The sequence below is a fragment of the Puma concolor genome, chromosome D3 (assembly GCF_028749965.1).
Source record: "Puma concolor isolate L17-30 chromosome D3, mPumCon1.1.hap2, whole genome shotgun sequence".
NCBI classification, from domain to species: Eukaryota; Metazoa; Chordata; class Mammalia; order Carnivora; family Felidae; genus Puma; species Puma concolor.
This window is the reverse complement of record NC_141678.1, coordinates 6,662,907-6,689,386: the sequence shown is the minus strand read 5'-3', so window position 1 is coordinate 6,689,386 and position 26,480 is coordinate 6,662,907. Positions and strand designations below refer to the sequence as shown.

Here is a 26,480-nt window from a genome sequence, read left to right as displayed (position 1 = left end):
TTAGACACACAGGTCGCCTTCACTTATTCTACACAACATTCTCAACCAACGTTCACATCTGTCCCTCTGTGCAAACTGCTCTCCAGGCCACCAACCCCTGGCTGGCGCACCCAGGGATCCCCAGTCCCCCTCACTCGCTCTCTCAGCTGCGGCCACAACACTGGCCACTTGGGGGTTCCTCCCAGCGTGCTGGCAGCTCTTTCTCAGCTTCTTGTGCCAACCCCCACCCCAACATCGGGACCTCAGGGCTCTTCAGAGCTGCGTCCTACACCACCTATCCCGTGGTCAAGCACTACAGAATGATAGTTCTACAATTTGTAACTCCAGCCTGAGACCTTATTTCTGAGCTCCAAATGCAAATGTATAATCACCTGCTGGATTCCCATTTGGAATCTGTAGGAATCTCAAACTAAAATATTTGGAATAGAAATTCTGATCCTTGGGGCGCCTGAGCGGCTCAGTCAGCTAAGCGTCCGACTTCAGCTCAGGTCACGATCTCGCGGTCTGTGAGTTTGAGCCCCGCGTCGGGCTCTGTGCTGACGGCTCAGAGCCTGGAGCCTGTTTCGGATTCTGTGTCTCCCTCTTTCTCTGACCCTCCCCCGTTCATGCTCTGTCTCTCTCTCTCTGTCTCAAAAATAAATAAACGTTAAAAAAAAAAAAAATTAAAAAAAAAAAGAAATTCTGATCCTTACCCCATGGCCTGCTCTTCCCATTCCTTCCCTAGTTCAATATACGGAACCCTGAGTCGCTCCAGACAGAAACCAAGACATTATTGGACACTTCCCTTTCTTATCTTGTTACCTCATTCTTAGCTATGTTCTGTGGATTCCACCTCCAGAACCCTCCCACCTTTCTCTTCTGTCCATTTCTACGGACATCACCCAGCGAACACCACCTCTCCCAGCACTATGATAGCCTAATTAGTGTGTCTGTTTCTACTCTTTTCCTCTCCGTCTTCTCCTCATGGCAGGTGCATTAAAAAAATAGAAATCAGGGGCGCCTGGGTGGCTCGGTCGGTTGAGCGTCCGACTTCGGCTCAGGTCATGATCTCACAGTTTGTGAGTTCGAGCCCCGCGTCAGGCTCTGTGCTGACCGCTCAGAGCCTGGAGCCTGTTTCGGATTCTGTGTCTCCCTCTCTCTCTGCCCCTCCCCCGTTCATGCTCTGTCTCTCTCTGTCTCAAAAATAAATGAACGTTAAAAAAAAAAAAAAAAGAAATCAGATGACCTAATTTTACCATATACAACCTTTCAGAGGCTTCCCAACGGACTTAAGAGTAACAGCCAAACTCTCAACCATGTATGGCTTAGAAGGCGATGGACGATAGTCTACGATTTCATCTGGACCTACTTGACCTCTTGCTGGCAATATTTGGGCCACAGAGCCTTCCTCCAGGTTCTTTAAACATGTAAGCTCTTTCCTACCTCAGGACATAATGAGGCTAATTTCTCTGCCTGGAACATCCCCCGCCCTCACGTCCCCACCCCAACCACTCAGCACAGGGCTTACACCTCCCTGCTTACAAGTCACCTCCACAGAAAGGCCTTTCCTGACCCCAATCCCACCCCACTCTTGTTCTCCCACAAACGTTCAATTTCAGTTACTTACAATTTTTTTTTCTTTAAATAATTCACTGTTCTAACTTAAGATTAATTAACAAAGATCTAGAGGGGTGCCTGGTGGCTCAGTTGGTTGAGCGTCCAACTTCGGCTCAGGTAATGATCTCGCAGTTTGTGAGTTCGAGCCCTGGGTCAAGCTCTGTGCTGACAGCTCAGAGCCTAGAGCCTGCTTCAGATTCTGTGTCTCCCTCTCTCTCTCTGCCCCTTCCCCGCTTGCTCTCTCTCTGTCTTTGTCTCAAAAATAATAAACATTAAAAAAAAAAGATCTAGGGGCACCTGGGTGGCTCAGTCAGTTAAGCATCCGACCTCGGATTAGGACATGATCTCATGGTTTGTGGGCTCGAGCCCCACGTCGGGCTCTGTGCTGACCCCTCAGAGCCTGTGGCCTACTTCAGATTCTGTGTCTCCCTCTCTCTCTGCCCCTCCCCACCCTTCAGGCTCTGTCTCTCTCTCTCTCAAAATAAATAAACAATAAAAAAAATCTTTTTTAATAATAAATAAATAAAAAGATCTAGAGAAAGTTTCTCATTTGACAATTACAACCTAGGTTAAAGTTTACAATTTAACAATCTTTCCGATACACATCAATTTATGACCTTATGATCTACTCATTTAATATTCTTTATAAAATCATAATAAAAACCAATTCTAATACGAAAAAAAACAGCTCTAGGGGCACCTGGGTGGCTCAATTGGTTAAGTGTCTGACTTTGGCTCAGGTCAAGATCTTGCAGTTTGTGAGTTCGAGCCCCGTGTCAGGCTCTGTGCTGACAGCTCAGAGCTTGGAGCCTGCTTCGAATTCTGTGTCTCCCTCTATGTCTCTGCCCCTCCCCCGCTCGCTCGCCTTCTTTCTCTCTCTCTCTCTCTCTCTCAAAAATAAACATTAAAAAAAAATAAAAAAAGAAAAAAATAGCTCTATAAAAGTATCATCAAGATAATGCTCTGAGATTACAACAAAGCTAATTCTGAATAACTAAAAAAACTAAAAAGAAAAATCCTTACAACCTAATAAAATCCACTATCTTTGTAGATATGTCCATTAACATAGGGATACAATTTCTGGAATTTTAGGGCTAAAAGACCTTTTGAGGTGCTCTAGCCCAATGTCCTGGTTTTTACAGATAATAAAATTGAGCTCCAAAAAAACCTCAAATTAAGTGATTTGCCTAAGGTCACACAGCTGGGCAAAATCAATGAATAAAAAACATTCTAGGTCTCTTTACACCCCATCAGATTCTATTCCCTTCTTTTGGCAAATGCCTCTGCATAAGACCTTTTATAATATCTAATAATTAGATGGTTTTGGTTTTGTTTTTTAAGTAAGCTCTACACCCAACATAGGGCTCTAACTCATGACTGAGCCAGCCAGGCGCCCCATAATTAGATGTTTTTACACATCTAAGTTCTATAATGACACTTAACCCTGACTTTCTCATGATTTAGACAGATGAGTTTCTCAGTTCACTAAAAGGGTGCACCTATTTCTAGCTTTACTGAGATTAAACAAAATCACTTACTTGGCACGTGAGGGTCTCACAGGAGTTCTAGAATTATGACGAAGACTTAACATATTTTCATGCTCTACTTGCTTGACCTGAGCTTCAAGTTTTGAAATTGTTCTAATTAAAAAGCAATAAGATAAATTAAGTACACGATAGATTTTAAATATAGCTCAACTACAAATTACTTATTTAACAGACCCTTCTAGAAACTGCTGGTCCATACACCTGTTTTCACAGTAAAATGCCACCAGTAAGCTTAAAAAAGCTGAACAAAATTGGAAAGTAAACTGAAAGACAAATACATTAAACTCTACAAAGAAGCATTTCACATACTACAACTAAAGGAAAAGACAACAAATGGCTTTTATATAGCCAAGGAAAAAAACAAAAATTATAAATTTGACTACAGATCAAAACACATGGTATAAATTTTAAAAATAAAATAAAACCAAGTACTCAAATAAAATGCAGTTCTAGTATGTTTCATTCTGAACGTATATATTCATGCATACGAAATCTAGATAGGTAATGCTTTCACAAAAGAGGAAGCAATTTTAATATAACATCCAATAAAAGAGCTAATAAGAACTTCCTAATTTTTAAAAGACACAAAGGCTAAACTATCCTGAACAACTCTCTACCTACAGGCAACTCACCTCATTTGTGCCATGTTCAGAATAAAAGCCTATTTTCAAATTCACCAACAGGGGTAAGTACTCTGGTACTTCTGTTTTGAAGCTACCTTGGCATTCCTTCTGTTCTCTTAAACTCTGCATATGTGTTCATCTCCTTCTAACCTCAAATTCTTGTCTGCCCCGCTGCGAGGAGGGTTTGAGGAAGAACAACAGCTCTAGCAGGGCTGACACTTCGTGCCAATTTGACAAGGAAGCTATTGGCAGAACTGAATGTATCCCAGCAAAGACCTAAGCAAATGAGCAGGCCAGGCAGCATTCACGTTCTCTCCAACCTGAAGTCCTTAGGAGCGCAGTAAAATCTCCAAAGAAGGGATGTATCTCCAAATACAAACACAAAAGCACCCTCCAAAGCCAATTAAAAATAATTAATCATTTGCCATAGAGACCATTTATGCCTCTGTTTCTATCTAATTAAGCAAATGAGATCACAAACGTAGTCCCCAAACCAGGTTTTTAAGAAAGTAGATCGTCATAAAGTTGGTGTGAATGCTGTTTTCTTTTGGGAGCACAAATATCATTTGGTGAACTAGACTGCCTCTTAAAATTCTCTTCTTCTTTTTTAAGGATAGATTAAATTTCCTTTCAAAGGTTTAGTACCATTTAGATTTTGCTTCACTGACCAAATAAATGTTTCAGGAGTGCACACTTCTCAAGCACAACTACCAATCTACTCTAATCATTTAAAAATCTTTGGCTAAAATCAAATGTATTTCCAGGTCAGGGGAAGATCAGGATAAAACCTGACCTCAAAGTGCCTAAAAATCCTCAAGAAAAACTTCCTTTTCATCGCTTTCGGTACAGCCACATATTTATATGCTAAAAGAATAGAGGCATAATTATCTTATTAGAAAGATAACACATTTTACCTTTTCAAATCAGAAATCTGAGTATGTGCATCAAGCAATTTGTTCTCGGTTGTATTTAATGTATCCTATGAAAATAAAGGAAAAATTCAGGTAACTGGAATATTCAGATTTATACTTTTATTTTAAAATACATAATATAAAACAAATCTAAGGTCACACCAGAGAGCTACAAAGAAAATTATGCAGATACTCAGCAAATACAGCATTGACCACAGAGCCAATATGCACAATTCAGGGGAAAAAATGAGACAGCAAAATGCTGGTTGATACAAGTAGCTGTATGTACATGACCTGTGTAATAGGTATAGCCTATGATGCTTTCCTTAATTCTGCACAATCCAGTGTCAAAATGGACATATTCTAACTACAACTTGCCTAAAACCTCAGTAGTAAACACACAGGTATTTGTTTTGCCACTTAGTAAGATTTCACATGTGATAACTGGCTCCTGACCCCCCAGAATTCCCTCCTGCCTAGCTGTGCAGGCCTTTTCACCAACCTTGAATGATCACAACCCTGTATTTTATGCAACACAAGTACTTTGGACCCCACTTACAGCATTATTGTGGGGTTTTGCGGAATTCAAACATATAGTTCCCAAACAGAGCTTTCATTAAGAATTCAAGCATTATCAATAAACTCAAACAATCCCACAAAAAGCTACTGCTTTAAAAAACAAAACTTTGTATTTAAATATTATTAAATAATTATTTTCATCTGTATGGTTCTTATATTCTTCTAAAAATTTATCTCAACTCATCTCAAATACAACAGCCATTCAACATTTCTGAAGATTTCAAAGAAATCCAACAAATCTGCGACATAAGCGGGCAAATATTTGCCTATAAGGATGCTGACAAAGATGAGGTGATGGAGAGACAGTCTAACTAAGGCGGCTAGATGGAGGTAGAAGAGAGAGAGAAAGGGAAAAGAAAGGGTCACCCCTCTTCATTTCCAACCCAGTGTTTCTGCCCCTACATGATGTTCAGAACATGAATCATCAACCATTACCTTTACTCTTTCGTGTTCTTTTCCAAGGGACTCATACTCTCCTAAGAGCTATAAGGAAAAACAAAAAAAAAAAAAAAATTGCACCACAAAGTTAAACATTATAATAGCAACTCAGAGATGGTCTATACAATAGCTGCCCTTACTCTTCAAAAATGCAAATGTCATGAAACAGAATGGTTAACACTGTGTTCCAGATTGAAGGCGACTAAAGAGATAACAGAAGTGAATGTAAGGCATGATTCTGGGTTGGATCCTGGACTAGAAAAAAAAGTGTCATAAAATAATAATTTGGATGTAAATTGCACATTAGACTTCTTTACTTTGATTCGTTCTGTGGCTATGTACCGAAGGCCCTTGTTCTTAGGAAATACACACCAAAAGATAAGGGTAAAGGGCCAGGTCTGCAACTTACTCTCAAATTGTTCAAGTAAAAAAAATATATGTGTGAACACATACATATGGGAGATGATAAAGCCAATATGGCAAATGCTAACAACTGTGATCCTAGGTAAAAGGAATATAATCGTTCTCACAAGTTTTCTCTAAGTTTGAATTTACTTCAAAATAAAAAGTAAAACAAAAACAATTTAGTAGCAGTCCAGACCCCTTGAGCAGTTTGTTTGTTTACTTATTTACTTATTTATTTAGCTTCACGCCCAGTGTGGGGCTTGAACTCACGGCCTGGAGATCAAGCCCTGAGCCAAGATCAAGAGCTGGATGCCCAACCCACTGAGCCACCCAGGTGCCTCAAGAAAGCAATATTTTAAAAGATTAAAATTTGTGGGGCACCTAGGTGACTCAATCAGTTAAGCGGCCAACTTTGGCTCAGGTCATGATCTCATAGTTCGTGGGTTCAAGCCCCATGTCAGGCTCTGAGTGAACAGCTCAGAGCCTGAAGACTGCTTCGGATTCGGTCTCCCTCTCTCTCTGCCCCTCCTCCACTCACTCACTCTCTGTCTCTGTCTCTCAAAAATAAATAAAACATTTAAAAAATTACCACAAAAAAAGCATAATCCCAAGTCTAATATAGATTACTTATTGTGGCTCCTGAGTTCAAGCCCTGCGTCGGGCACTGTGCTGACAGCTCAGAGCCTGGTGCCTGCTTCGGATTCTGTGTCTCCCTCTCTTCTGCTCCCCCCTCCCCTGCTCATACTCTGTCTCACTCTCCTTCAAAAATAAACATTACAAAATTATAAATAAATAAATAAATAAATAAATAAATAAATAAATAAAAGTTGAGTGGTTAGAGCCCAGGACCTTTCCCCATCCTATACAGCAGCAGACTGACCAGCCAGGCAACAGGACTCAGTGAAGGTGAATGAGACACAAATTCAGCTTTGGAAACCCAAGTGCAACAGGTGGAGGAAGTAAAGGGATAAGGAGAAGATGGAAAAGTTTTCAAAAAAACAAAACACAAAACACAAAACAAAACCCACCTTGGCTCCCCATCCCTCACTGCCACCAGATCCTGGATGAAAGGTCCCAGACAAGAGACTGGGGAGACTCCTCCTCGGGAAAACCAAACAATCCCAGAAAGAAGACCTCTACATAATTACCCCAAGATTGCTGGTAAGTAAAGGCTACCAGGAAGTAAGTCACATCTGTACACATACGGTCTCCAAATGGCTTTTGATTGCCTCCCCCTTAAATGTGAGTCTAGTAAAAGAACCAACATTAAAAAAAAAAAGGCAGGGGCGCCTGGGTGGCGCAGTCGGTTAAGCGTCCGACTTCAGCCAGGTCACGATCTCGCGGTCCGTGAGTTCGAGCCCCGCGTCGGGCTCTGGGCTGATGGCTCAGAGCCTGGAGCCTGTTTCCGATTCTGTGTCTCCCTCTCTCTCTGCCCCTCCCCCGTTCATGCTCTGTCTCTCTCTGTCCCAAAAATAAATAAACGTTGAAAAAAAAATTTAAAAAAAAAAAAAAAAAAAAAGGCAAAAACATTCAATATGAAGCTGATTTCAAAAGGAAAGGTTAACTTGGAAGAAATAATAAATCAAAACTAAAGAAGTATTACAAGAAAGCTATTACTAATATCCTCAGAGAAGTAACTGCTATATACATAAAGCAAGACCAGAAAGCAATGAAAAACTAGCAATGAAAGGACAGAAACAGCTCTTAGAAACTAAAAATGAGAGAGAAAATAAGTTTAATACTAAAACCAGAAGATAGAGAACGAAGAGGCTATGATGGAAAGTAAAGCATAAATAAGTCTCAGAAAATCAACCCAGGGGCACCTGGGTGGCTCAGTCAGTTGAGCGTCTGACTTTGGCTCAGGTCATGATCTCATGGTTCGTGGTTTCAAGCCCAAGCTGGGCTCTGTGCTGACAGCTTGGAGCCTGGAGCCCGCTTCAGATTCTGTGTCTCCCTCTCTCTCTCTGCCCCTCCACCATTTGTGTTTTCTCTCTTTCACAAAAATAAATAAACTTTAAAAAAATCTGATAAGAAAATATACCCTAGAATTCTATACTCTTAGCCAAATGACATGCGAAAGACCTAAATCTTCATCCACAATAATTATGGATATTGTTAAAAATTCAAGAAATCGGGGCATCTGGCTGGCTCAATTGGTGGAGCATGCAACTCCTGATCTTGGGGTCGTGAGTTCAAGCCCCACTTTAGGTGTAGAGCTTACTTTAAAAAAAAAATTGGGGGTTGGGGCACCTGGGTGGCTCAGTCAGTTGAGAGTCTGACTTCGGCTCAGGTCATGATCTCACGGCTTGTGAATTTGGGCCCCGTGTCAGGCTCTGTGTTGACAGCTCGGAGCCTGGAGCCTGCTTCAGATTCTATGTCTCCCTCGCTCTCTGTCCCTCCCCTGCTCAAACTCTGTCTCTCTCTGTATCAAAAATAAATAAACATTAAAAAAAAAAAATTGGGGGCACCTGGGTGGCTCAGTCGGTTAAGCATATGACTCTGGGTTTCGGCTCAGGTCATGATCTCACCGTCCATGAAACATGGTTCTCTGTGTTAGGCTCTGAGAGGATAGCGCAGAGCCTGCTTGGGATTCTTACTCTCTCTCTCCTTCCCTCCCTCTCTCTCTCTCTCTCTCTGCCCCCCTGCATGCACTCTCCCTCTCTCTCAAAATAAATAAACATTTTTAAAAAGTTTAAGACAAAAATAAAAAATAAATAAAAATTCAAGAAATAACATAAGCACATTATTTAGAAATACATAAATATTAAAATAGGGTATCTAAGGAGAAAAACCTAACAAAGGATGTGAAAGGGCTTAATGAAGAAAACTACAACACTTTGTTAAGAGACTTTTTAAAAAAAGATTTAAATAGAGGTATAAACCGCATTCATATATGGGATGACTCAATATTATAAGTCTCAACTATCTCCAAATTAATCTATAAATTTAGTGAAATTCCAAACAAAAGCAGAATTTTTGCTTTGTTTTCTTTTGAAGTCATCTCTACACCCAATGTGGGGCTTGAATTCATGACCCCAAGATTAAGAGTCACATTTTCCACCAACTGAGCAAGTCAGGAGCCCCAAAAGCAGTTTTTTTGTTTTTGCGTTTACAAAATAGGATAAGCTGACAGTAATATTGACATGAAAAGATACTCTATTTGAAAATGGCTCAGTCAGAAGAGTATGTGGCTCCTGATCTTTGGGTCATGAGTTCGAGCCCCACCTTGGGTGTAGGGATTGCTTAAATCAACTTTTTAAAAAATGGTGCTGTGACCATCGGTTAACCATTTGAAACAACAATCAAGTTCAGTTCACATCTCACACCATACATACGAGGTAATCTGGGGTAGCTTAAAGGCCTAAATGTATAAAGCAAAACTTTATAATTTTAGAAGGCAATATATAGGAGATTAATTTTCTGATCCTTGAGTAGAAAAAGACTGTGTAAACAAGACATAAAAGAGGCCTAAACCGTAAATGAAAAGACTGTATTTTGAATATTACAATCTAAAACCTGTACCCCATAAAAGAGAACGCCAAGTTAAATGCAAACCACAAGCCAAGAGAGCTGCAATACAGATTAATCACTGCACATCAATCAAACCAGCAAAAAATTAAGACGTCTGACAATACAAAGCATTGGAAATACTCTAGAAAATAAGAACACTCATCGATTACTGGTGGGAAAATGAACTGGTACAACTATTTCAGAGGGCAATTTGGCAATATTAGCAGCATCTAATGAGGATGACAGTGTTCACATTCTATGTCCCAGCCACTGCATACAGAACACAGGCTCTTGTGGCAGATACTGTGTACCCCAAAGAGGCAGCGGCAATATTTCTGTTCACAAAAGGTCTTCCAGAACCTCGAGACACCCCATCAAGAGGTGGTACCTACTTCTTCTTTCCTTGAACCTGGAAGACCTTTGAGAGAGACTGTGTAACAAATGTGTTCATTCCATCAGTCACTCCTAAGAAGGCAGGGGTGATCAGAAATGGGTGCATGGGGGGAATTCAATTGTATCTGTGGTATTTTAAATCCGAAGATGAGTGCTTGGTCCACATGTGCTTTTTCTTTTTATATACCTGAAATATTTAAAAGCTGTTTAAATAAAAATGAGTAAAAGCTGCATGTATCAGCATGGTAAATCTCAGAAGCAATGCTGCAAAAAAACAGGTTGTAGGAGGGGTGCCTGGCTGGCTCGGTCAGTAGAATATGCAAATCTTGACCTCAGAGTCATGAGTTCAAGCCCCATGCTAGGCGTGGAGGCCGCTTAAAAATAAAAAACAAAACAGGCTGCTGGAAGATATAGGTAGTACAATTCATACGTAGTTCATAAACATTACTATATATTGTTTATAGACACGTGGGTTTGGAGCAAAAGTAGAAAGAAATGCATGGGGAAACCAAGAGTGTATTCAGCATAGCAGGTAGGAGAGAAAGGAATAGGAGAGGGTGTTTCAACTGGATTTGCAGACAGCTGGTATGTGGATGTTCTATCTATTACTCTCTGTACATCTCCCTAGGCTTGAAGTATTTGACATAGCAAATGCAAACAAACAGTGCCATCACTGGCAACATTAATATAATCTCAATTCAAAACAACATTCCAATGATCCAATGAACAATGAACATACCTAGTACTAGATCTCCGTTTCTACATATTTTCCACTTAAAGGAACCAGGGCTCGTTGGAGTCATGAGTGATTTAGAGCTATGGGAAAGTACAAGCTGAGCCTGGAATATCTTGCTGTGCCAGGAAGCGTGGATGTGCTCAGGGAATGACAGGAACACGTCAAAAGGACACAGGAGCCAGCCAGCCTAACACTTACCCCACTGGCCAAAACTAGGACAAAGCAAGCGTCAAAATAATAACCATAACAGCGACAGCAAAAAGAACTATATAACCCACTGAATAAAATAAGAATCCATGAGTCCACGCTGACATAAATAAACAAAGGAGAGCAGAGAGGTCCTCCTTTCAGAAAAATGTAGGAGGGGTAATAGGAAAAGCATCATTTGGCAACCACCATAGTAATTACCTGTTTCAGGAAAGACTCCTCATGCTAAAGCTAGTGGGTAAAGTCTGATGAGAAGAAGGTGATTTACAAAGTCTTAAAATATCCTCTAATACTTATAAATTCCGAACTGGGAGTTACAACTTTACAGTGCAGACACCAGGCAAACAGCACCTTAACCAAGAGATCAGGGTTAACACCACAAAGTGAACATGGGCCTCCTGATAGGATGTGCTAAGAAGGCTCAGCTTCCTTCCACTCTTGGGCATTACAACAACCTGAATCTGACTGCAAAATACAAACCCGAACTGAAGAACATTCTGCAACAGTGCTGTCCAACAGAACTTTCTGCAGCACTGGAGGTGTTCTCTTATCTGTGCTGCCTAATGGGGCAGCCACAGCCTCATGCGGCCGCTGACAGACTGATAAAGCAAATAGAGTCAAATGTTAAGATTTAGAATCAAGGTGAAAAGGTATTTGCAAAGTTTTTATACAATTTTTGCTACTTTATGTATGTCTGATATTATGGCAAAGCAAAATGTGCAAGAAGTTTTAAAAACCAGGATCTCATCATGTACTCGCACACAAAATTATACTGTTAATACACATGAATAAGAACAGTAATAACCAGGGGCTCTTGGGTGTCTCGGTTGGTTAAGTGTCCGACCCTTGACTTCTGCTCAAGTCACGATCTCATGGTTCATGAGTTTGTGGGTTCAAGCCCTGCATCGAGCTCCGTGGCTGACAACGTGGAGCCTGCTTGGAATTCTCTTGCCCCCTTGCTCTCTCTCTGCCCCTCCCCTGCTTGCATTCTCTCTCAAAATAAATGAATGAATGAATGAATGAATGAACATTAAAAAAAAAAGAGTAATAATCAAAACCATGTGAAGTTGTAATCAAATATGACATAGTGAACAAAGTGTTTATATCCACTCTCTCCTGAAACTTGACTATCAGAGAATAAAATACATAGGGTTTATTGATAAGATGTGCTGAAATGGCACTTTCCCTCTGTGGTTTTCCTCCCAATATTCCATAACTACAGTCTAATCATAAGAGAAACATCCCAAGGGACACCCAACAAAACCCCTGACCAATCCTCCTCAAAACCGTCCAGGTCATCAAAAACACGGAAAGTCTGAGAAACTGTCATAGGCAAAAGGACCCTAAGGAGGCGTCATGGTACCTAAATGTACTACAGAATCCTGGGACAGAGAAAGAACATTAGGTAAAAACAAAGGAAATCTGAATAAGCTATGGAATTCACTTAATAATAATGAGTCGACATTGGTTCATTAATTGCCGCAAAATACCATACTAATGTGAGACGTTAATAACAGGGGAACCATGCAGGACATACAGGAATACGACACTATCTTCTCAATTTCTCTGTAAATCTAAAACTGTTGTAAAAAATAAAAGCATTTTTTAAAAAGTGTGACTGCAAGGGCACCTGGGTGGCTCAGTCGGTTGAGCCTCTGACTTTGGCTCAGGTCATGATCTTGCGGTTCAGGAGTTCAAGCCCCACATCGGGCTCTATGCTGACAGCTCAGAGCCTGGAGCCTGCTTCAGATTCTGTGTCTCCCTCTCCCTCTGCCCCTCCCCTGCCCGCGCTCTGTCTCTCTCTCAAAAATAAACAAACATTAAAAAAAAATTTTTTTTTTAAGTGTGACTGCAAACCATAAATGTTTTCAGACATGGAAGGCTTCAGAATTTGTCTCCCAAGTACTCTTTTTCTCAAGAGATACACTCTGGCAAAACAGAGAATTCAACTAAGAAAGAAGTACAGGATGCACACAAAACAAGAGACCTAATACAAGAAAGAAGCAAAGACCATTCCCAGGATGATGGCAAAGGTAAGTCCCAGACATCTGTGTATCCGACCTCAAGAGCAAGCAGCTCATAACAAAGCAGAAGTATTTGGAGGTGGGAGCAAGTACTAAATACAGGCTACTAATCAAGTTAAAAAAAAAAAAAGTAATTATTAATTCTAGGGAAAATAAGAGAAAGGAAATGTAATCACTGAACACTGCAGCCTGGCTCTCAACAATATTTACACAGACAGTAAGAAATACTGAATACTGATCTAACTGTCAATGATAATACATCTCATTTCAAATCTAAAACACCATTCACCAGAAATCATACCATTATCTACTACTATTTTCTACTAAAAGAGAAAATAAAATGCGGCCAATTAAACTATGACACCATGGTGTAAAGATGTATACCAATTCTTCAAGTTGTTAAAATGTAAAAGAACAGCATCTTAGAATCGAGTTAACGTATTAATCACACTGAAAAGACAGAGAGGGGGCGCTTGGGTGGCTCAGTCAGTTAACCGTCTGACTTCAGCTCAGGTCATGATCTCATGGTTCGTGGGTTCAAGCTCCATGTCAGGCTCTGCGTTAACAGCTCAGAGCCTGGAGCCTGCTTCACATTCTGTGTCTCCCTCTCTCTCTGCCCCTCCCCTGCTAGCACTCTGTCTCTCTGTCTCTCTATCTCTCTCTCAAAAATAAATAAACTTAAAAACAAAAAAGAAAAAGAAAGGAGAGAAGTGTTTGTATTGGGAGCAAATGGTGTAAGAAGGCTAAACTGTGGCTTTCCTTGCACAGAAGTCGATATGTAATGTCTGAAACTGATGAGGAAAAAAAGAGAAAGAGAAATATAAGTTTGTTACATAGAAACATGGAGAAAAATGCTCCGAGAAACCACTAGAAGAGCTGAGAGTGATGACTTCTAAGGTAGGGGACACCTAGGAAGGGAGAGGTGGAGAAGACCACCGTTTTCCCTTAACATCTGAATATTTAAACCATTTACATGGGGGCACCTGGGTGGCTCAGTCGGGTTAAGCATCCGACTTCAGCTCAGGTCATGATCTCATGGTTTGTGGGTTTGAACCCTACATTGGGCTCTGTGCTGACAGCTCAGAGCCTGGAGCCTGCTTCGGATTCTATGTCTCCCTCTCTCTCTGCCCCTCCCCCCCTTGTGCTCTGTCTCTCTCACAGAAATAAATAAAAAATTTTAAAAAAATGTACATGTATTATCTTCATGAAAATAAATATTTAAAAAATCAAAGTAATAACAATCTAATGCTCTCGGGGAGAAAACTGCAACAGCCGAAATGCTTTCTTTTTTTTTTTTTTTTTTTTTAAATTTTTTTTTTTTCAACGTTTATTTATTTTTGGGACAGAGAGAGACAGAGCATGAACGGGGAGGGGCAGACAGAGAGGGAGACACAGAATCGGAAACAGGCTCCAGGCTCTGAGCCATCAGCCCAGAGCCCGACACGGGGCTCGAACTCACGGACCGCGAGATCGTGACCTGGCTGAAGTCGGACGCCCAACCGACTGCGCCACCCAGGCGCCCCCCGAAATGCTTTCTGATTTCTTTATGTACCATGACAAAGAATATTAAGAAAAATCTAAGAAAAAAAAAAAATACACAACCCGAAACCTAATGCAGTTTCAATGTTCTACAAATCCAAATTTTAAGTGACATTATAGCAAAATGAAAAAATTCAATCAAACCTATTGTAAATCTGGTTCATTTTACCCATCTAGCCACACAGATGCTTATTTAAGATAGCTCAAAAGGTGACTCGATAGAGACAAAAAGCATGGGGGAAACACCACAGTTCTGAACGCTCTGACTTCCTGCTTCAAGATAAGACCTAACAGACTCAATCGGGAGAATCTATATTTGCAGCCACAGCAAAGTTATGTCAAACAAAAATAAACTTGGAAAAAGTCATAATAGCCTGTAAGAGTACAACATCTAAAATAACTTTTAGCCAACCCTATCTTAAGTTTCCATTTTTTGTCACTTACATCTTGAAACATTTTGTTTTCTTGTTTCAGTCTTGCTTCTTTATCATCTGAGAGTTTGTAAGCATTCTCAAACGCTTCTTCTAAATCCTGCAGTCGAGATTTTAGTCGAATGATGGTATTGTCTTTTTCTTTGTTACTTGTTCTCATTTCCTCAATCCGTTCCTGCAAAATTTTGGAAGCACTGCTGGCTGCATTGAAGCGTTCTCTAAAATCACTCTACAAAATAAAAACAAGGATAATAAATTGTTTTTAATTAAAAAAACAGATGTTTCAGTAGCAGCTAATAAATCGTGGGCATTAAACTATGAAAGAAAAGCAATAAAATAAAACCTACAAATTGGAATTAACAATTTTAATATTTTGTTATGTCCTGGGATGGAGACTAAAAAGGATCACTCTACTAAAGTAACAGCTTCAGGGGTACCTAGCTGGTTCAGTCAGTGGAGCATGTGACTCTTGCTCACAGGGTTTTAAGTTCAAGCCCCACACTGGGTGTTGAGATTACTGAAAAATAAAATCTTTAGGGGTGCCTGGGTGATTCAGTTGGTTAAGCATCCGACTTCAGCTCTAGTCATGATTTCATGGTTTGTGACTTCGAGCCCCACGTTGGGCTCTGGGCTGACAGCTCAGAGCCTGGAGCTTGTTTTAGATTGTATATCTCCCATTCTCTCTCTGTCCCTCTCCTGTTCACATCTGTCTCTCTCTCTCTCAAAAATAAACATTAAAAAAAATTTTTTTAATTTTAAGTTTATGCATTCCTAGTTATACATCAAGAAAATTTAAAACCTAACTCCACATAAAATGTTGTATACAAATATTCATAGCACTGTCATTCATAACAGCCAAAAAATCAAAACAACCCAAACATCTATCACCTAATGAATAAATACAGAATAGTATTCAACCATAAAAAATAATGAAATACTGATTCATGCTACAACATGGATAACCCTTGAAAATAATCATGCTAAGTGGAAGAAGTCTGACACAAACGGTCATATATATAAGATTCCATTTATACCAATGTCCAGAATGGGCAAATCCAAAGAACAGAAAGTAGGGTAGTGCTTGCTCAGGGCTGGGAACAAGGGGGTTTGGGGTTAGGAGGGAAAGGCTAATGGTTAAGGGTTTCAGGGTTTCTTTTTATTTTATTTTTTTATTTTTTTACATGTTCATTTATTTATTTTTGAGAGAGAGAGAGAGAGAGAGAGAGAGAGAGAGAAGGAGAGAGCGGGGAGGGGCAGAGAGCGGGAGAATACCAAGCAGGCTCTACACTGCCAGCACCACAGCCTGATGTGGAGCTCGATCTCATGAACCTCAAGATCATGACCTGAGCCAAAATAAAGAATCAGACACTCAACTGACTGAGATACCCAGATGCCTCTGGGGTTTCTCTCTGAGTGAGAAAATATTCTAAAATTGACTGTAGTGATGCTTGCACAAGTTTGCAAATATACTAAAGACCACAGAATTCTATACTTTCAGACAGTGAGTTTTATGATACGCAAATTATATCTCAATAAAAAAAATAAAAAACTTAAAGGGTAAAAGTTTATCCTATCCTATGAAGCCAGCAGCATTCAAAATATAAGCTTACTTAATAAGACAACCTAAGAAGATTAAAAACACATAGCCAATATTTTCATAAAACTATTAATTTGTCTCTAAAGTTCAGTTAATAAAAAGGCTTAAATTCTTAACGTTGAGCCACTAAACAACAGAAGAATACTTACAACTTCTATTTCCAGCAAGTTATTCTTATTTTCAAGTGTTCTCACACGACTAGTTGCTTCATTTAGAGCACTATCTAATTGGCCACATCTAAAAACCATAAATTGGAAAGAAAAAATTAGAAGATAAAATCCTTTCCCTTAGAAGTATTCTGTAAATCTGATTTGCCAATATATAAAACAAATTCTCCATTTATTGAACACAGAGGATGCCATTTTAATAAAATACATCCCAATAAACCTGATATCATCTTCCAGAGAAAATTACAATATGAAAAGATCCCTAATAGATAAGTGAAAAAGGCAAAATATGAAAGACATTTGTATACCTATGTTCACAGCAATGTGCACACTAGCCAAAAAGGGAAGCTAGCCAAGTGTCCATGAGGGCTGAATGGATGAACAAAATGTGGTCTATCCATGCAGTGGAATATGACTCAGCCTCAAAAAGGATGACCGTCCAAAGCCTGCTACGACATGGATGAACCTTGAGGGCATTATGCTCAGCGAAATGAGCCAGACACAAAAGTATGCTTCCACTTATACATGGCACCCAAATTCATCTGAGGTGTTAATTTCATAGACAGAAAGTAGGATGGTGGGTGCTAAAGGGTGGGGGTGGTGGGAGCGCAGACTTGTTGTTTAATGGGTCCAGGGGGTCGGGTTTGCAAGATGAAAAAGTTCTGGAGATGGATGGTGGTGATGGTTGCCCAACAATGTGAATGTACTTCATGCCAGCGAAATGATCGCTTAAAAATGGTTAACATGGTAAAAAAAAAAAATGGTTAAGATGGCAAATTTTGTTATTTATATCTTACATTAAAAATAAATTTTAAATTAAAAAATATAAGATATAAAAGAATGCATTTAACAGCTTGATCTTTGTTATGAAAGAAAACCTATATATAAATATGTGTATTGTGATTTGTAGGATACAAAACTTAAGTCTGGAAACTTAGAGGCTGGGTAGGGAGACTTTTCTTATTATATCTCCCTGTAGTTTTCCAAATGAGCATGAATGTATTCTTCTTAGAATTAAAGACCTTCTTCATAAAGTTAATCATCACAGAACCTTAAAATAACAAAATACACGGAAGAATTCGGTTATCATTTTGACTCCGTGTTCATGAATTGGGAGTACAAGCCAGTATCTATTTGGCACTGATTATATGCCAAGTCCACGTTAAGCACTTACATTCATCCTCACAATCCTATGAGTTAGGACTATTATCATTAGCATTTTACAGATAAGAAAACAATATGAAGCTTAACTCCTCCTGGGTTGTAAGCCATCAAACTGGGATTCTAAACCCGGCAGTCCGGCTCCAGAGTTCACGCTCCTCACCACTGTGCATTGATGCCACATAGCAATGAAATACTGATAAAACCGTTCTAGAAAGAAAGAGCACTAAATAGTCAAGTGTAGGTATGTTAACTGTATTTCTCTGTTTTAATTCCCACACTGACTCCGGCATGAGGCTGTGTCACATAATGTGATACCGCAGCTGGCCTACGAGAGAAGTGTCCATGGCCCCATTGGCAGTTCCAGGGGGATTCTCCCAATTGCAATTTTAAGTCTGAAAAACCCTGACGTGTATGCTGACAACTTAAACTTGGTTTTCGTCTTTGGCGAATCATTTCTCCAGTCCTGGCTGACTGCAACTACTGCCACTCATTTGCACACTGTCCTTGCACCCACCCCAGCGCCCTGACTGCTGCCGCCACCCTTAGGACACAGCCACTTAGTCAAATCCTGACTTCCACTCCTACCTACACTGCCTCACCGCTCCATGGCTCTAGCAGCTTCTAGACAGAAAAATGCGTTAATCAGCTATCATTCCCTAGGTGTCTTTTCTGGTGGCCTATCTTTAACCCAACAAGGTCTACGAGCTTCTTTCATACTCGTTTTCCACAGGAAGGACCTACAGTCATCTTTGACTTTTTTTTTTTTCATCTTTGACTTCTTGAAAACAAACAAGAACCAACTTCCCGTAGCCTGACATCTACTCTTTCCCTTTTATCCTAGAAAACCTACTTCTGGCTCTTTTCAAATTACTGCTCTCTACCATGGCACCCCCAGTTCCACCCCCAACCCCACCTCCAGCCCCACTCCCAGAAGCAAAACCGAAGCTGCAGTAACACTCGGGTAGTTAACAGCATGTTAAGTACCACAGCAACCACAAACTAGTATAAAGGCTAGTTCTCCTACAATTCTCCAAGCTAAACTACTAACTGGACCAGAAGATTTCAGTTCCCTCATCTTTTTTTCAAGGGGCTTTGTCTTTTCTTGCCTTAAAAAAGAATACTTTAGGGGCGCCTGGGTGGCTCAGTCAGTTAAGCGTCCAACTTCGGCTCAGGTCATGATCTCATGGTTCATGAGTTCAGGCCCCGCGTCAGGCTCTGTGCTGACAGCTCAGAGCCTGGAGCCCGCCTCGGATTCTGTGTCTCCCTCTCTCTCTCTTCCCTGCCCTGCTCACGCTTTCTCTCTCAAAAATAAATAAACATTAACAAATTTAAAACAACAAAAACAAAGAAAAAGAATACTTTGCTGCTATACTGACCTGAGTTTTTTTTTTTTTTTTTTTTTTTTTTTTTGAGAGAGAGAGAGCAAACGGGTGGGGCAGAGAGAGAGAGAGAGAGAGAGAAGGAAAGAGAGAATTTCAAGCAGTCTCTGCACTGTCAGCGCAGAGTCCAATGTGGGGCTCAATCTCACAAACTGTGAGATCATGACCTGAGCTAAAATCAAGAGTTGGACACTTGGAGCGCCTGGTCAACTCAGTTAAGTGCACTGACAGCACAGAGCTTGCATGGGATTCTGTCTCCCTCTCTCTCTTCTCCTCCCCTGCTCCTTCTCTCTCTCTCTCTCAAAATAAATTAAAAAAAAATTTTTTTTTAATTTTTTTTAACGTTTATTTATTTCTGAGACAGAGTGAGACACAGCATGAGCAGGGGAGGGGCAGAGAGAGGGCGAGACACAGAATCTGAAGCAGGCTCCAGGCTCTGAGCTGTCGGCACAGAGCCCAAGCGGGGCTCGAACTCACAAACCATGAGATCATGACCTGAGCCGAAGTCGGTCGCTCAACCAACTGAGCCACCCAGGCACCCCAAATTAAGAAAAATTTTTAAAGGTGGCTCAGTTGGTTAAGCGTCTGGTCATGATCTCACGGTTTGGGAGTTCAAGCTCTGCATCGGGCTCTCTGCTCAGAGCCCACTTTGGGTCCTCTGTTCCCCTCTCTCTGCCCCTCTGCTCTACTCCCCTCTCTCTCAAAAACAAATAAACATTTAAAAAACAAAAAAAAGAATCACTTAATAGACTGAGTCACCCAGGTCCTCCCCCCCCAGCTTTCAATCTGTTTAAATCCCATTTAAATGTAAAGTATGTTCCAAGTATGCTGTTATTAATACTAGCGAAGGCATCAAATTTTGTTACTGATTCTCTCCCTAAAACAGGTATACAGGTATCCTTAACATAACTGCCCCTGTGTTTCCATGTTGGTTACTTGTTTGTACAGGATAATTGCTTACACAGGTTCAGGAGTGTCTGGATTTAAGTTACATGTCTCTGAGTTTCAAAGCAGGTTGAGAACTGCTAGAGGATGTTAGAGACTTCTGAGAAAATCTGTACACAATACTAATCCACTCATAAATGACGTTCCTTTACATACAGGGTATCTGCTCAACTGTTCCAGTATTCTGTCCGTGTGAAACAAATGTTCTCACTTCAGCCATTAGTGTGCTACACGAGGTTGGTTTCGATCTGTGAAAATAATTCCTTAGGCAAATAGGTCTCTGTTAAAAATTTCAAATCTGAAGCACATCTTTGCAAAATGTTTTATCACAATTAAATATACTTAGGAAAAAATAACATTTCCAAGATGGAGAAACACAAACTTTAGACTTGAATTATAAGCTTTACCTGTCTACAAGAATTTGATTGGTTTTCTTCCAATCTTCAACTGCAGAAATCTCCTTTGCCTCCAGTTTCTGTTTCAAACTATTTATTTCTGACTCATAATAAGCTCGAAGATCGGCTACGTGTCGAGCGTGCTTCTCCTTCAGGTTCTGCCGAATCCTGTTGGTGAGGGCAAAACAACTTGTTAGGAAAGCATTTCCTCACTCTACCCCACAAGAGAAACTAAGAATACAATCTTTCTCAAAAGCAAAACTACAGCCTTCTTCCTCTGCACACTCACACAAAACGTAACAGATCGATACACAAGTTAACAACTAATTAAGTAAAAAAAACAAAGACGTGGATACTTAGATGCCCTACTTTAAAAGCGCCGCGTCTCTTTTTTTAAGATTTTATACATTAGTGAAGGTCAATGAAAATCATTTTCATAATTCAAGCAGACATCAAAGAAAAGCTATTAACATTACAAGCCACGCGCTGAAACACATACTTTGACAGTATTACAGGATCTTCCAGAGGAGTCAGCGAAATGCATTCTGGGACACTGTTGGCTGTCCCTGGAAGCTGGGACTGACTGGCTGAGGCTGAAGTTACCACGACCGTGTTTTCTTCATCTACAGTGTTGACCGAGATGTCATTACTAGCAGTAGTAGCCACCGAAGGAAACGTGGAACTGCTCCTACTTTCGTTTGGGAAGCCATGATTTTGCCAAGAGTCCACTGGTGAAGCTTTTGTGTCTGAAGGATACTTGGGGAATCCAGATGACTGAGAAGCGATATTACTTGCTTGTGAAAATGAGTCTATGTCAGAGTGACTAGACATACTGGGGTCTAGAACAGAGTCTGGTGAAAAGGACATTCTATCATCAAGGGCATTCAAAAAGCCTTGCGGCTGAATTCCTGAAATCTGATTTGGCTTCATGTGTAACGTTGGATCCAGAGTCAGTACCTAGAAATTAAGACAGACAGCAGTAAGATTTTGCCCTCCGCACTCAGTGTTTGTTTTTAAGGGAGTAGGCTTTAGATCTCCTACGGAAAATAAAGCTTGAGATAAAAGTTAAGAGTCATGAAGCATCTTTCATTTTCATTCAGCAGGGTGTTGCCAACTTTACCTCTGGTGGATGATTTGGGTTGGAAGCAGAAGTGAGATTCCTCTCAGGTAACTGCTTGTTTTCCCTTTGTTTTTTATGATAAATATCCTTCAGTGATGGTAGCTTCATCTCATTACTAGTATTAGACTTAAAGATATGAAACAAAATTATTTAAGTGGTATTATCAATGATGGAAAAAATTCACTGACACAAGATCAGCACCACAAAAAGATTTCTGAAAGAATTTAAATGAACTGAGACTCTGGACTGTCAGACTTATAAAACAAGTTTAGATGTCATTACCCGTTACTTATGAGTCTCCCTCAGAATGAAAAAAAAAAAAGATATCCCCTAATAATAAATATTAAGGTGATAATCTGAACCTAAGTTATTTAGTAGCCTCAGAATACTTCCAAAGAATAAAAAACCTTGGTAGTCCCCCGTACTCAAGATAAAAACCAAGTGTTGAGGTATGAAAAGACTTCATGATGAAAAGAGTGAAGCAGGATTAAGAAGACTTTTGGCTAGATTAACATCATGTGACTCAGGGAGACAGGTATACAGAGATGAAATTCCTTATCTGTGTAGTTATTTTCCTACTTTTTTAAGAGTTCACAGACCAAGAAAAAGTGTTAAGAAAGAAGTTACCCAATAGAAACAAGCCCCTTTTTAAATTAATAAGATAAGAAGATACGACCCTAATTCCTACAGCTTGAAATCAGGGCTTTGTCACGCTGGAAATGTTGCAAAGAGGTCTAAAGCTCCAAATTTAAAACCTCAGCCTCAAATTATTTCAAAGTGGGACCTACTGTAGGGCATGCTGGGGTATCATTTAACTTGGGTCTCAAATTTAAACTGTTTTAAATGAGATTATAGATTCAGCAAGAGATATATTGAAAGTACTCAAAGAATATATTCACATATAGCTTTAAATATGTGTCCCATTTCCAGACCCTACACAGGCTGCAGAGTGCCATGCATTAACATGTTTTAACAAACCCTGTAACTAGCTTGTGAATAGGACAATCGAACTTTTTACGTGTGCATTAAAAACATTAATTTTCTGAATGTGAGCCCTTAAAATTTACCACAATTTCTGTAATTGGAATTTTACTTTTAATTGAAATTTTTTTTAATGTTTACTTATTTTTGAGAGAGAGACAGAGAGAGAGAGAGAGCAGGAGAGGGGCAGAGAGAGAGGGAGACACAGAATCCAAAGCAGGCTCCAGGCTCCAAGCTGTCAGCACAGAGCCCCAATGCAGGGCTCGAACTTATGAACTGGGAGATCATGACCTGAGCCAAAGCCGGACGGCCAACTGACTGAGCCACCCAGGAGCCCCTGGAATTTTACTTTTTATACACCAACAACCTAAAAGACCCTTTCAAGCTGAAAGTTTGTAACAAGCAGAGCACTCAGGAAATGGCCTCGAGCCTGAGGAATCCCTGCCTGGTGATGCCCCAAACCTGGTGGAGCACCCCCAGGCAGAGCTGCTGGAATTACTCTATTTAGAGGTCGTGGTAGCATAACGAACCATTCTTCACCATTTTCCACTTCTATGATCACTATATTTTAACATCTCAGAAGTGAGGATGCCTCTTGTAATTAACGACATCTTAACATTGCTTTTGGTCAAGTAGCAATTGTGATATAATTGTCATTGTCTGCTCACAAGCACACACAGAAGACATCCAAATTGGCCAAACAGGTGTCAGCAGTTTGGAAAAAAATCCAAGAGCCTACACCAGAAGCCCTGAGAACCAGTATTTAAGGGACAGTGACTCATAGATGGTTAGCAGCATTCCCCATCTGGGTGCCAAAAGTAGGCCAGATCTACAGAACTACTAGGCCAGGTAAAAACTCAGCACCAAGGCCTCTCATCTTTGCAATCCCCAAAGCTCTTGATGGCTCAAGAAAAACAGTATGCGGAAAAACACAGAAAGAACACTGAGTTGAAAAGAGAGCATAAGCCTCTGTAGGTGAAGAGGTTTTAACAAATTTATTTCACTTATATCATCCTTTTTAAGTATGTATAAGAGTTATACGACAAAAATCAAGGTTCAGTTACAAGATCTTTCATTAATAATAAAATATAAATTCTAAGTGGTAAGAAAGCACTGATATACACTGCTTTTTATTTTTGTTAGAATAATTTTTTAAGTTTATTTACTTATTTTTGAGAAGGGGGGAGAGCGAGCAAGCGGGCAAGGGAAGGATAGAGGGATAGAGGGAGGGAGGGAGGAAGAGGGAGAGAGAGAGAGAGAGAGAGAGAGAGAGAATCCCAAGCGGGCTCTGAGCTGTGAGCACAGAGCCCGAAGTGGGGCTCCAGCTCACGAACAACAAGATCACGACCCGAGCCAAAACCAAGAGTCGGAGGCCCAACAAACTGAGCTACCCAGACGCCCCTAGAATAATTTTGTTAGACTATGAAATAGGAAGTTTTAAAATTGACAGTATCTTAGAATCACCAAAATACAGTATTCACTCACTGATGGTGCTGATCACATCACACACAGTGAGCTCTGTAATCACAAAGCCCACCGAGGCTTCCAGCCCCTCACAATCTCACTCCCCAGCCTTCCTTTCCCTGCATTTATCTGTCTCTCTCTTTTGCTCCCTTCCTGAAGGATGGGATGCTGGTTTGCACCCCTCTTTGGGACTCTGCTGTCTACACATACGCTGTATCCCCACTGCCCCTACCGATGCCTATTACTCATGCTTATAGCTCTCCTGGTTACCTTCGTTGTAATCACTCCTTTTCCCCAACCTTTCTCATCACCTGAATGTACACATGCTGGGTAGTTTGATTTCACCGTGCTGAAGTAAAGAAAATATTTACATTTCATGCTCAAAGAAAATGACGACAGCAAATTAAAATGCTCAGCATTATTGGTACAAATGGATTAGCAGGAGGACGGAATAAGACAGAGAATCAAAACCAGGTGTAGGAACAGAGGAAGCTGTTATCTGCAGACCCACTACGTTTAGCACAGTAGGCGCAAAATCATCTCATTTAATTTTACAACACATTAGCTGAGCATTTTAAATTCCATTTTTAAGTAACCTTCCTATGATCACATAGACAATGAATGAGAGATTACATTTGAAAGCAAGTACAATTTAAAGGCCACGCTTCTTCTGGGGAGCCTGGGTGGCTCGGTTGGTTAGTGTCTGACTTCGGCTCAGGTCAAGATCTCGCGGCTTGTGAGTTCGAGTACGGCGTTGGACTCTGTGCTGACAGCTCGGAGCCTGGAGCCTGCTTCGGATTCTGTGTCCCTCTTTTGCTCTTTCCCTCCCCTGCTGACGCTCTGTCTCTCCCTCTCTCAAGGATAAATAAAACATTAAACGAATAATTGGAAAAATACAACGTTTATAATGAAACGAAGCTCTGAACTATAATTGTGTGACACAAACACATACACACAATGTGTTTTTAAATCACCTGGCCTGGTGACCTATCTCCAGAGGACGGTGCAAATGCCTTCTCTAAAGTCTCAGGCAAAGAGTGATACATGTCCTTCTCCTCCAGCTTCCAGTAAGTCAGGCCTGTTGTGCACAAATACACAGAAGAGAAGACTAAGAAAAGAGAAAAGTGCTTTCTAGAATAACTTACTTCTACCTACAGAAAATTAAATACGAGAAGTAACTAGTTTTTGGCTATCTGGATACAGGAAATTGAATTTTAATGGAACAAGAATCTCTTAAATGCCTTCCCATGGAAGAGTTCTAATTTGATGATCGAAATATTTAAAAATGAAGTATATTATTAAAAGTCAAGATGTGGGGTGCCTGCTGGCTCAGTTGGAGAAGAGTGCAACTCTTGATCTCGGGGTCGTGAGTTCAAACCCCATGCTGGGTGTAGAGACTATTTTTAAAAATGTTTTCAAAGTCAAGATAAACTACTACAATCTAAAATGTATTTCTTAAAAAAGAAAAAAATTCTTTATGAGTAGCACAGACTTAGATAGAAACAATATAAAGAATTCAATGGTTCAGGGGCACCTGGGTGGCTGAGTCGGTTAAGAGTCTAACTCTTGATCTCTGCTCAGGTCATGATCTCCCGATTCGTGAGCTCAAGCCCCACGTTGGGCTCTGCACTGACAGCACAGAGCCAGCTTGGGATTCTGTCTCCCTCTCTCTCTGCCCATCCCCCACTTGTGCACACGCTCACGTGCTCTCTCAAAATAAACAAACTTTAAAAATTAATAAGAATAATAATTCAGTGGTTCAAATACATACTGAGTGTTTACCGTGCCAGGCTGGGGAGCAGAAAATGTGAGAAATGAACAGTAAATAAATCACAACATATACACAGGAGGTTAGAAGGCAGTAAACACCAAATGGTAAGACTTAAAAATCAGGTAAAAGGGAATATATGTAGCGTGTGTGGAGGGGTGCTCAGGGTTGGCTCGCTGCAAGATAATGTTAGCCATTTTAGCCACATTATATTATATGTGGCCATTTTAGCCACATATGAGGGAGATCCCCTATATAACGGGTGGAGAGAACATTTCAAATATAGGAAGCAGCAAAGCAAAAGCCCTAAAATGAGAACCTATCTGGCACATTTAAGCAAACAGCCTCTCTGCTGAAGCAGAGAAAGGGAGCAGCAGAAAATGAGGTCAAACAGAACAAGGCTAGATCTTGCTGAGCCTACGGGCACCTATACGACTCTGGCCGTTACTCTGAGGGAAAGAGCATAGAAGGGTTTTGAGCAGAGGAGTCACATGATCTGACCCATCTTAGAGAAGGACTGTTTAGGCTACTGTGTGGAGAACGGATGGAAGGGTGCAAGGG

The 26,480-nt window shown here is 40.4% G+C and overlaps 1 protein-coding gene across 7 annotated transcripts in view; it reads right to left on the bottom strand.

Moving 5' to 3' along the window:
- MPHOSPH9 (M-phase phosphoprotein 9) overlaps nucleotides 1–26,480 on the bottom strand; it is a 56,063-nt gene that overhangs the window by 13,361 nt on the left and 16,222 nt on the right. For 6 of the 7 annotated variants that reach the window (XM_086681542.1, XM_086681545.1, XM_086681547.1 and 3 more), the window contains 9 exons: nucleotides 25,126–25,229; nucleotides 21,707–21,832; nucleotides 21,086–21,543; nucleotides 20,599–20,754; nucleotides 16,686–16,773; nucleotides 14,953–15,168; nucleotides 5,692–5,739; nucleotides 4,681–4,745; nucleotides 3,135–3,236 (listed from right to left, as the gene is read on the bottom strand). In XM_086681542.1, the coding sequence (XP_086537668.1) occupies nucleotides 3,135–3,236; nucleotides 4,681–4,745; nucleotides 5,692–5,739; nucleotides 14,953–15,168; nucleotides 16,686–16,773; nucleotides 20,599–20,754; nucleotides 21,086–21,543; nucleotides 21,707–21,832; nucleotides 25,126–25,229 (1,363 nt within the window). The remainder of the gene's footprint in view (nucleotides 1–3,134; nucleotides 3,237–4,680; nucleotides 4,746–5,691; nucleotides 5,740–14,952; nucleotides 15,169–16,685; nucleotides 16,774–20,598; nucleotides 20,755–21,085; nucleotides 21,544–21,706; nucleotides 21,833–25,125; nucleotides 25,230–26,480) is intronic. The other variant, XM_086681543.1, reaches the window with a different exon arrangement.